Genomic DNA, 12,194 nt, shown 5'->3' with positions numbered 1-12,194 from the left:
CTCTTTCTCACTGCGCGCATGAACATGGAGAAAGAAAGGAAGAAAGAGGGGAAAGAATCATTGTGGAAGGACGAGAGTAGAGGCACTATGTAAGGTGGCATGCGTTTGACGCGGATTGTGTCCGAGACATCTTGAACATCTTTCATCGCACAATGTCGACCGTGGTGGACCCGACGCAAGAACAAGATTCGCAGGCGAAGGCCGCGCGGAACCCGCCTAACTTCTGGGATCCCATCTCGTATGAATTCGAGGAGCCGACTCCGCAATGTCTTCTCAGGGCTAAACGGTATTGACCTGCTGCTGCTGATGTTTCCGCGTCATGTCTTTATTTTTTTTTGTTTTTTGTATGTCTCGATCGCGCGCGGCTCGCTTTCCAGCTGGCTCGGTAGCGCCGCACGGTTGCTGGCGTCGTCTTCGTTGTGACCTCCATGAGGGGAACCGCGACGATAGTTGGTCGTAGATCGGTTACATCGCCGGCGATGGTGTTGGGCCGTGCTCGGAAGCGCGGTCTGGCGATGTTACGGCTGTTACCACCCGGGAATCGCAGTGGTTCCGAAATCACTGGCGTGCCATGTGTTCAGTGGAAATTGATTGCCCGTGAAATGACGGCGAAGTTGGCCGCAATTTCGACAACCCCGCTGATGTGAGGGATGGCCACTCGATGGTCGGCCAGCCGACGAAATATTTGGCGTCGGAAGTAATGTGCTTTGTGAAGTACAATGCGAGACTAGACGTTGCGTTTGTCATACTCCGCGCGTGATTGAATAGTTCGACAGACCGTGGTCGCGATGGAACGCTAACAAAACTGCTCGCGTTTCAGCGCGGCCGTGGGCAGACGCGCAAGTACGCGTTGATGCTCGCAAGTTGGGAATGTATTAGGACGAACACAAAGCTTATCAGATTGAAATAGTGCAACAGCAGAGCTGCAGTTGCCAATGCAGAATTGCTGTATCGTAATCGTGATGTGTTGGGGTGGTGACGCTGCGTGATGGAGTGGGTGTTTTTCTTCTTTTGACGTGGTAGTGTGGGCGCATCTCTCTCTGTATATGGAAAAAAAGATAATACGCCACAGATACCGCAATTCTGATTGGCGATAAGCACACACATATCGCTTCAGTTGCCGCACTGTGCGCAATTGGTTGGTTCTGCCTCATGCAGTACACATCGCAGCCCTAGCAAAACTGCGAGTACATTTCTTAAGCCCTGAATGTGGATGCAGCTGATTTATTACTGTTTATCAACAAAGCTGGCTGGGCGGATCCTTATTTTTTTTTTCAGTCTAGGGTACCTTCACTTGAAAAATAATCTGCGTGTAAGCCCAAACCCCATGGGAGCAATTTTGTGCGCGACGGCAACGAGCGACGAAATGGGCCGTCGCGCGAACAGATAGATCGCTCGTTCTTATCGCTTGTCGTCGGAAGTGCTATGAGCGACTGATTAGTAGCGCGAATCCGGAACTAGATGTATAGAGCGCGGGAACGGTAGCTACTGGGCTCGAGCAACGCCTCCTATAACTATATGCCTGGAACGTCACTCTCTTTTCCATAGGGAGCTATCTGCCGAGTGTTGCGACTATGCGCCGCAGGACGGCGCGTGCCACCGTACCGGTCCCCATGGTAACCACTGCCGCCGCCGCCGAAAGCTCACGACGCGCCAGCTGCCGACGTCGCTACAGTGGCCTAGAAGGGGCAGTGCAGCGGGCGCCGCTCTCCAGGCGACCCTTGGAGCGTCGGCAGTAGCGGCGGCGCTGCGGTCGAACTATCTTCCAAGCTAGCAGGCGAAACTGCTGTAGCGAATGGCGCGCGTTTCGCGGAGGCGTTCATATGATCATATCGCACGCAAGTGCTTTTCTTCAAAATTATCATATGGAAGAGTTAATTTCATATTCTTTGGTTACAGCGAAGAAATTAAATGCAAAGTGCATACGGTAGATACAAAGCACACGCTGAAACGAACTTGGCGTCTCTGTATCCACCACTGAAATGTGGCTGCGGTAATAAACACGTTAAAAATGAAATTTAAACTCGGCAGTGCGATGTCAGTGCACGTTAAAGATCCCCAGATGGTCGAAATTATTCCGGAGCCCTCCACTACGGCACCTCTTTCTTTCTTCCTTTCTTCTTTCACTCCCTCCTTTATCCTTTCCCTTACGGCGCGCTTCAGGTGTCCAAAGAAATACGAGGCAGATACTGCGCCATTTCCTTTCCCCCAAAACCAATTATTATTAAACTCGGCAGTAGCGCGGCGGTTTTAATTGTTTTTATCTAATTAGTTCTTACACTGCACGCTTCCTAACGTTTGGTACAACTTTTCACAAGGATATTGGAGAACTCAAAACTGCAAAATATTAACACCCAGGAGAACTGAATGGTATGACAGAAAGAAGCTGATTACTCACCTTGGATGGTAAATTCATGCAATAATATAAGTGCAGATTGAATCCATCCATGGAATAAACAATTATGAGTCCTGCAATACGCCCACACAAGCAATTTATTCTCAAGAGCTTAACGCCCGCATATGAATGAGCTGCAGAAATGGATCAACACAAACACTGAAGCAGAAGGCAAAGAGGGAAACTTCAAACAAATGGCAGAACAACTGCTTTAGTTTAAGAGACCATGCAAAGGAGGGGTGTTTGCAAGGTTATGTTGCAAGAAAGAAACACAAGGACTCAGTTTGTGCACATGCATGCATGTTTACAATCTGTATAGGTAAGACCTCCACTTAGGTCAACCTGCTGAGCTTGAGGTGCTTGGTCGAGTTACGCTTTTTCAGGAGATTTGATTTGTTGACGCCTTTCACAAAAAAATGAAGCCTCATGGTGATATAAAAGCCTACAATTCGCGGCGTTAGGCTATTTACGTGCTCTTCACATCCAACCTGTAGTGGAGCAGCTTTGTGAATCATCTGCAGAACATCCATAATGCTTTCACAGTGCAGTTTCCGTGTGCTAAAGCAGTTTGTAAAGACGTCTTCTAAGCGTGTGATGAACCTGAACAGTTCGAGTGAGGGGTAGACCAAGCCACCACGGTCGTTGTGCTTTATGTATTCCGCTGCAGCTAAGCGGCGCCCTTCCTGTGCCGGGAGCAAAAGACTGTCGGTGCAAGATGGACACTTGGTTGGCAATACACACTTCTTTGCCACATAACCAGCAATGTGGCATATAAGCCTAGAGTCACTCCTGCTCACGATGTAGGGATGGTCTACAGGATCTCCTGAAGCAGATGAAGGTGCCAGCTTGTCTGTGTAAGATTTCACGATATCCACCAGTTTCTGTTTTGCAGTTTTTTCTTTGTCTTCAACGCTGAGGAGAGAACTGATAGTATCTCCGTCGACGTTGGCACCTGTAACACTTCGGGCGAGGTTATAAAATGACAAGCAGTTAACTGTGAGCAGAAACTGCTGTGGCGTTGGGTGCGCATTGCAGCCTGACGACATCCTTACAATGCCGAAAAAATTCTCAATCTTGTCTTGGCTGAGCCGGGATGTCAGAACATAGCTGAATCCAACCACTTTATTCAGGTAGCCGAGCAGCTCAAGTGTACTAGTAAGTGTCACCCTTAGCCCCTCTGCAGTAGACACACTTAGGAACTGCTGCTTGTCGGCATGAGCCTCCCATAAATTTAGAAAATCAAGCATTTCTTTTATGACTTCCACCTTAGTAGAGGCTGGCCGTAGAGCTTCTGCAGCATATCTGCTAGTCATAACAGCTATTAAAGATTTCATTCGCATAAAAAATTTTTCTGTAGCTTGAATTTTACCACACTGTCTCTCAAGCTGAGTGCGGTACAAAAAAAATGCCTGCAGTGGACCGTGTCCGAATAGCTGAAAGGCATAACTCGCTCTCATTTTCTCAAAATTGTTGGGAGCTAAGTGAACAGTGGTAATACTTGGCATCGCTTTCAAGGTTACCGAATTGCTGTCCAGTTTGAAGGCTTCTTTCACAAACTCCAAAGAAACTAGCCCTTCGGGAGTGTTCAGCGAGGTTGTCAGAAGTCGGTTGCGAACGTTTTTCACGAGGTGAGGAAAATCAGAAAGGAAGTAAAGAAAGCGGCTGCTGTCAACAGGGTGCACAGTTTTGCAGACCACTTCCTTCGATGAAGCATGTATGTTGAATTTTCGCCACATCACTCTGTTCCATGAAGCTCCATCACAGGTTAAGTAGTCCACGAATAGGCCAGCCTTCTCTGCCAAAACTGTAGCCTCCAGCACGATTTTGGCTAATAGGTCACCTCTGACGTTCTCATGACTACCGAATGTCCCAAGCACCTGTGTCCAGCTGCCCACAAGTGGCACAAACAAAACGACAAGCCCGTGATTGCAGGGCAGTGATTCTTGGCCCTTAGGCGTGTACTGCGCCAAATCTACAAAGCCTTCAATCTTGCCTTCATTGCTCACAGTCAAGTGCTCAGAAAGCTTCATTTCGTCAATGACGATACCTCCATGCCGGTGCATATTTTCAAGTTGGGCTACTTTTGTTTTCAACGCGCTCAGCATCTTTTCATTGAAGCCATAGCCAGTTCTGTAGCGAGCAGTGTACTTGCGTATTGTGGTTTCGCTTGGAAGTGCAAGGATGTTTTGCTTCCTCATGTACTGATACAACTTCGGGCTTCTTATCTTGAGCAAAATGCACTCCAGCATCCATTCATTGTTGTATCGCATTCCACATAAACTCTTCCTTTTTGCTGCTTCAAAGCACTGTTTGACGGCAAGCTGCTGTTTTGGAGGTAGTGATCCTATCTTTGCTGCTAATGCTTCTTCAGTACTAGCAGAAGATTCATTTTTCAGTTTCTGAATGTGTTCTTCAAGGCTTCCTAGCCTCAACAAGAGCCTCTTGTTTCTGCGCTTGCATACCTTCAGCTTCCGCTCGGCACTTCCACAGGTATTAGCCGTTGTTTTCCTAAGCTTCTTCAGTCGCGACTGCCGCGTGAGAAGGGCCTTCCTTAAATACTTGCAGCTGACGCAAGGCGTTCCCACCTTCTTCGCGCTTCCTAGGCACTTAATGCTGAAAGCAGACCCACACTTGAACTGCATTTGGCCTTGCAAGTTTGTAGTCAGATTGCTCAACAATGAATCGCGATGGGCAGCTGCTCCTTTACACAAGTGCAGTGCGCACGCTTGACCCAGAACGGTTTCCACATCCCACACAGTAACTACCACCGCCTCTCCTACGAGCTTCCCGAGCACAAACGTTCTCGAGCTGAAAACACCATCGCTGTTTACAGTGAAAAACACTGCCTTTTCTACGCTGACCTCCCCTGTGCCGGCGTTCAGGGCGCAACACGTAAAACACGCACCCTCAGCGTTACGTAGCTCATGAAACGTCCAGTACTTATCTGGCAGTCTTGCTTCTTTCAAGGAGGCAACTGTTACAACGGCGCCCTGGCTTGTCGTGGGCTCGTCCAAGACATCAGGCTCGTCAGTAGTAGACAGTCGTGACTTTTTCCTGGGCACGACATCGTCTGCAGATTTCCTGTTCCTTTCATTTCTTTTCGCAGGTAAGCGCTTGCTTAAATATGAGGGAACGTTCGGTAGAATAGTTGGAACGGCGTCCGGTGTGAGCGTCGGGATCCCGCGCGGAATTCGCACCTCCGTGCCGTTAATACAATGAACATAGTCCCTGACGATGAAATGCTTCTCGAAATGCAACTCACAAACAGCACAATCAGGTGTGAGTCTCCTGTCGTCTCTGCGAAGGTTGCGTTCCCACACGCTTCTTCTCTCCGGGTCGGCGGGTGCTTTGAATAACGAGAGTTTGGCCGTTTGCTTGATCCGGGAGTATCCTGTGTTGCACCCCGGTGCGAAACAATGGTTCAGGCGTTGCTTCTGAGCCATTCGGGCGTTGTAGAAGCCCACATTCACACACAAAGAAACGAGAAACACCGCCTAACAAGCACAGCAGTCGTCGACTCCCACGTGCAGACGGCGATCACATTCAAGATTGGTCGACTGCAGCGCCGCCGCTCCGTTCGCCACCACCGGAGTCAGGCTACTCAATGCGCCGCCGCCTCCGCTCGCTGCACTGCCCCTTCTAGGCCACTGTAACGTCGCTCCCGGCTGGCTCCCGGTAGCCGCCCCACCGGCGTGTTTACAAGGGCTGGCCGCAAGAGGCGCTCGCCACCGTACCAAAAGGAGGAGAGTACAGGCGAGGGAAGGGCAGCGCGTTTGCGGCTCACGTTCCAGGCATAATAGAGAGTTTTAGCCCAGCGGGTTTACGGCCAGCGGAGCGGAGCGGTCTCCACCGTTGCGCCAGCGGAGCGACTCGCGAAAAAAGAATTTTAGCTCAGCGGATCACCCGCTCGAGCGGGGTAAAGAGCGGGGCGCTCTGCTGCCCCACCTAGTGGTTCGAATAGGAGTTACTGAGAAATGAAATTGAATTACGCTTGCTTTTATTATGCAAGAAATGTTGAATAAAGATATATTACATGTTCTCAGTGCATTATTTGTTAATAATGTACTGAGTACTAATGTACGGGTCAGCGCGGCAGTCGCCATCTTCGATGCAGAACTGCCGGCGTTCATGTTCGCGGCTGCCGTCTTGCATTTCCCATACACGCCCGCGCGCCCTTACTTTCCGCTGGCCGTAAACCCGCTGGGCTAAAACTCTCTAATATAGGAGGCGTTGGCTCGAGGTGGGAAGTTGTCTGGGTAGGCGCGGCCAACGAATCTAATCTCGGGCTGAGCCACTACCGTTAGACGTCGCTGGTTGCAATTATGTGTGGAGCGCATCGACGTCTGCCGTTCCCGTGCTCTGCACAAGGAATGACGCCGACTGTACTACCGAGTACCGAGTACTACCTATCAAGTACTACCGATTGTCGCACGGAACGAGCAAACAACCGAATTTGGATATGTACAAAGATAAGAACTTTTTGCAAGACAAGACCTTCAGAAACATTTTATGCTGCTCTTTACTGCAAAACACATCAACCTAAAATAAAGCACGCGTCATGCCAGTTTCGGTGCGTATTTCCTGCCCTCATGCTGGCAACACCAAGGAGACGTAGCTTAATGTAGTCTCTCGCGTGGGGTTCAACCTGTAGACGATGAGCGAACGTGACAGCCATCTCCATTGCATCGCTTGTCACTGTCGTGCTCAAGACCGCTTGCATGGGGTTTAATTATTATGATTTGGAAGCAGCAGCAAAAGTAAATGAAGATATTATGCAATACTTTAAAAAATGCATATATTACCACGCGGCGACTCACCCATCTTGTAAGAGGGAGGCAGATTCTGCATTTGGGGATCAATAAAATACCAAGAAACACTGCATACACCATAAAACAACAAAAAATACAATGAAAAGAAAGAAAATTGTTAAGTTCAGAAACAAGCCAAAAGAGCTGTTCTTGAAGAAAAGAAAGAAAAGTGTATGTTCAGTCTCAATAAATGCCACTTACAGATCTGTACCCTTTGCTGTGGTCACTGATGGGAGATTTTCTCTTTTACCATTTCTACCACTTTCTTCTTCTTCTTTATTCTTCCAATCTCTAAATACCACAACATAACCCCCATCATACACTTTAAGTTCAATCTCAATCCACTTGCCCCATATTAATCCAGCACCTCCCAGTTGCCTCTGTCCAACCCGAACCTATACATGCGATACTTTAGCGATGCAGGTCGGTCGTCACATTGCACTTTTTGCGTAATGCTCACCTAAAGTGTATTTCATTGTGTACTGACCGGTTTCATGCATCTTTACCATACATATTTATTTTATTTATTTATATATTCAATGCACCCCTAAAGGCCATCAATATGATGGTATTACATAGGGGCGAAAATTATAAAAGTTACTGTAATTTCTATTATAGTGCAATATAAATTGCATTGTAATCCTAAATGCGAATAGTTGGCTATATAAAGCTGTTGCGGATGTTGGATTAGTTTTGTGGCCAAGCATTGCAAAATGAATTGAAAGCTACATTTTTCACTGGGAATAAAAAGTGCAGCAAAACATCTTAAAGGCCAGACTTCATAGCAAAATCTCGCACCTTTTGGAATGCGGTAGATGTAAGAATTAGAGCTGTAATCATAAATTACGTTTCTACAATAGCAAAGAAACTAGTCTTACCATGAGAGAAGGCTTAGACAGCTGGAAAAAGTTCAGAAATGAAAAACAAGCTCGCTGCGACTTTTCATAGATTTTAGCAACATCTGCTTAGGCCTTCTCAATTGTTTATCTGTAAACATGGATTACAGTATATTCTAAACAAGCCAAAAACTGAAAACTGGGCAAGTTTTGGGAACATTTACTGTGCCATGATGGCCTAAAAACGAGAAAATACTTCCAAGATCCATGAAGTCAGGCTGACGATCCTGCATTCTGATTATGGCACATAATTCAGAGGAAAAGACAAGTTTGGCCTTTTTTTTTCTCTTTTTAGTAATGAGCCTCCTTCCACAAAATTGACAAAAATTGAGTTGTGGAAGAATAATTCATCAAAGTAAACTCATTTAATGCTCCTTTTTAGCTTCTCTTCAGGATTGCAACATTTTCTTATTGCTTTTAAACATGCATTCACTAGGAAGTGGTTTATTCTTCCTGGAAGCCAACCTAGGTTCATAATTTGATTGAAATAAGTTGTCTGCTTTCAATGGTTGTGAAAATGCCATGCCAAGCAACACTGAAAATTGTTTCCTCTAGTTCTAATAACTTGGAGGACTAGAAAAGGTTTCTAGAGGTCAGTTTAACTGTTTAGCCACACAGTTGTGTTTGATCAACTCTTTCAAGCTCTGTACATTGTGACATGTGGCATGTAATCGTTTACATGCCATCACCATAACAGCTCTGATAAGGTTCGCTATTTAATGTTTTGTGTAAATGCTAAGCATCTTCCAAAACTAGCTCATGCATCACCACTTTAGAAATGTGGATACAAATTTAAGTGGACCTGTGAGTGTGTATCATTACGCAGATTGGCAAGAAAAAACAACTTGCAATACCGATCAGAAGGAGATGTCTGTGAGATCCATTCTCGTTAATAATACAGCTAATTGGGTGGGATTTATTACCAGTATCGAGTCTATTATCCTATTTATGTATTAAATTTTAGGTTCTCAATATCTTGTCCAGTTATTTTTCTGTGTCCCCTGGAGGTTCGGGCTTCATACCAGGATTAGGAGCGTGTTCTAAAATAGCCTATATTGCTCCTTGTAAACAAATAATTGCAATTAAGCTCATTGATTATTTTCTTTTTGATTTAATCAAATTTCAGTCACGACTATAGTTCTGAAGAAGATTAGTGATTAATTTCCTAAATTGAGCATTACCAGATTTGTAAATAACAAAACCCAGATACTTGCATTTTATGCATCTTTGTACATGTGCATGCTAAATTTGGCAAATATTGAATTGGCATCAGCTACTTGAATTTTTGTGCACAAAACAGTGCAAGATTGAAAAAAGAAAAAAAAAATTTTGAAAGTTTCTGAACATGCTCATTGCAATTGCAGATGATCAGTTTGCATGAAGTTTGCCAAGAATGCAGACCAGTCTTTCTTGGAGACGTACAAAACTTAAAAAAAAATTTCCTGCTCCGTAGGTGGTACCTTCAAAACCTTTGGCAGCTTCCCCCTTCATCTGAGCTTTCTTTGCTACACTTCTGCAACAAGGTTCAGCTTCAGCTGTCTTGTGTTCTAGAGATTTTTTAGATTCATCTCCACTCTCCCTGGTTGCTCAGAGCAATTAACTCCCTAGTTGGAAGGACGCCCAACCCCTGTACAACCTGCTCAAAGCCTTTAGGGCTTTGGTTGAACCGCATAATGGCTATAGAAGCGGCCACCTCCACAACAGGGCATGAGGCAAATCTTGTTTAGAACAAAGCAACCAAATCTTGCTGTAGAGGCGACTCGGCTGCCTTTTGGCGGTTTGCCCTGAATGCAGTGAAATAAAAGCTTTTGACCTGTCAGTCTCTGATAATTGGGAATCCTAGCCTTTGCCTGAGCACTGGTGAAAAGGGAACAATGAGCGTGTGCCGACTCAGCCAGTGCTGTAGTGCTCGCTTGTTGTTACACCAGGGAAGCTACCCATCTGGGCAAAGTTTGCAGTAGTGAGCCTCATCATATATGGCCCCTGAAGCTACCATGTCTTGATTAAAATCATTTTCCACGGTCTTCTGGTTGGGGAAATACCCTGATATTTTTTCAAATGAAAATATAATGTTACAGCATAGTTTTCAAAAAAAAAAAAAATCTAAAGAATTTTTTTTTTCACAAGCAATTTTTCAACCCGCATCTCCCTTCAGTGTGCATCAGAGGGCCATGGCTAAAATAAAAGCAAAATATAATTTTTATATCAAAGCTTCACGGTTACTGTGAACAAGTTTCTGTAAACACATAATCCCGCTTTGGTGGAAAGCTGTATGGTGCTTCAGTAATTAATGGGAGTTCTACTATCAATAATCTACAGTTTCGTTAGAATGTTAGAGTACTAATTCACAAACAGATAAAAATGGACATAAGTTAGAGATGTATGAAGATTGATAGCGCATAAGAAAACCAGATTGATACGTGACTGCAGGATAGTGTAATCATGCTCTGGTGCTCTGAAGGAGTGCATATATATACATCACATTGTAGTGCTTGCTGCATAGGTGCCTTCCCTGTGTGGCCCACAGGGAAGGCATGTACACAACGTCAGTCGCATAGCATTAGCAGAGTGGTATGGGGATATAGCTTCAGTGAGTTCTATAGGAAAATCCAATAAAGCTGGCCATACTGAACTTTATCAGTAGTAGACATACATAACAGGTGGAAACGTTTCTGTCGCACTATGGCAAAATTCTACAGGAATGGAAAAGCAAAAAACTTGGCCATGTTAGTCAAATGCCATTTGACTTATCATCACTTGAACTGATATAATATCACCACACCAACCGTTGCATTTATGTTCCACTTGAATGAACTGTCACTGGTGCAGGCAAGTTTGTCAGGTCCCTTGTAATTTGTTCAAATTTTGCTCTATGCTCTTATGTATAATACGATGTGCTTTTCTTTGTGCTCTGTAGTGACATTATGGACATCTACACCCAGCCTCCCCCTGGAGTTTTCATTGCGCCGGAGGAAAACAACATAACCAAGGTATAAGAGCCTGCAGCAATTGCGTGCACAGTGTATAATTAAATATCCTGCGGATCCCACATACTGTGGCAATAGATGTAAGCGAAGCTTTCTGTGCTGTTGACATTGACTGACGATAATTGGCGCTGATGTTGACAGCGAATATATAAGTTGTTCAGTGCTTAGGTGCAATATGAGAGTGGTGAGGTGATGTTAAACATTACCTTACATGCAACTCCTCACCATGGTCTTCAAGATAAAGACAATGCCCACGACACATTGAAAATGTCGAAGCTTCGCATTGTATCCACTAACCATCAGCTACATGCACCAGGTGCTTATCGGCTAGTTAAAGGCTGTTAACAAAAAAATTAGACAATTACCAGCCCTGTAGCATTGTCAGGATTGTTGTATATGCTACATATTCATTTCCAACAATTTTAGTCCAAGTGAAAGTTGGTAGCAATTAGCCATTACGAGGCAGGTAGAAATGGAGCTGGGTGTACATAATGTAGTGGTGGAGTATAAAACTGATAGTGTGTTAGAGCAGCGTAAGTGGGGCCAGAGAAAAATTATTGCAGTTGAGGGCAGTAGAGGATTATGCTGTGTAATGACAATAGGAAATTTGTACGCATAGTATGGAGTTTGCCAGCTCATTTGGAGATCGCTGGGAGAGGTTTTGATATATATATATAGGTTTTACTTTATGAGCATGGTCCACACAGGTCGAGATGTGAGGAGTGGGAAGAATATGGGATCGAGTGAATGGAATGTTGCTATGGTAAAGACTATGGAAGAACAACCACCATGTTAATTTACTGCGCATGTCTAGAGAAGGGAGATTGACTGAGTTCTTTAAGGCGGACACACTTTGATAGCGAGAGTATGAAGATAAGATAAACCATGCAACTTTATTTTGGACTGATTCAAGTAATTTGAGAGATTAAAGTGATGGGGCTGGCCAAATTATAGATGCATATTCTAAAGAGGGCCTGATAATAGAACTGTATGCGGGAAGTCTGGTATCTGTGTTCACAAGGTGTAAGCACCGTATGAAGTAACCAAGTTTTTTGTAGCTTGTATTTGTAACTTGTAGCTTTATTGTAGAAACTGGCCTTTGTAAAAC

General features: G+C 45.0%; 1 protein-coding gene across 2 annotated transcripts in view; it reads left to right on the top strand.

The window, feature by feature from the left end:
• The first annotated feature begins 18 nt into the window (after positions 1-18).
• LOC139059298 (ubiquitin-conjugating enzyme E2 Z-like) overlaps positions 19-12,194 on the top strand; it is a 28,773-nt gene continuing 16,597 nt past the window's right edge. The window contains exons 1-2 of one of the 2 annotated variants that reach the window (XM_070537501.1): positions 19-286; positions 11,017-11,089. In XM_070537501.1, coding sequence (XP_070393602.1) covers positions 153-286; positions 11,017-11,089 — 207 coding nt within the window. In that variant the 5' untranslated portion in view covers positions 19-152. The remainder of the gene's footprint in view (positions 287-11,016; positions 11,090-12,194) is intronic. The other variant, XM_070537499.1, reaches the window with a different exon arrangement.

This window comes from Dermacentor albipictus, chromosome 4, assembly GCF_038994185.2.
Source record: "Dermacentor albipictus isolate Rhodes 1998 colony chromosome 4, USDA_Dalb.pri_finalv2, whole genome shotgun sequence".
NCBI classification, from domain to species: Eukaryota; Metazoa; Arthropoda; class Arachnida; order Ixodida; family Ixodidae; genus Dermacentor; species Dermacentor albipictus.
This window is presented reverse-complemented; position numbering and strand designations above follow the sequence as displayed.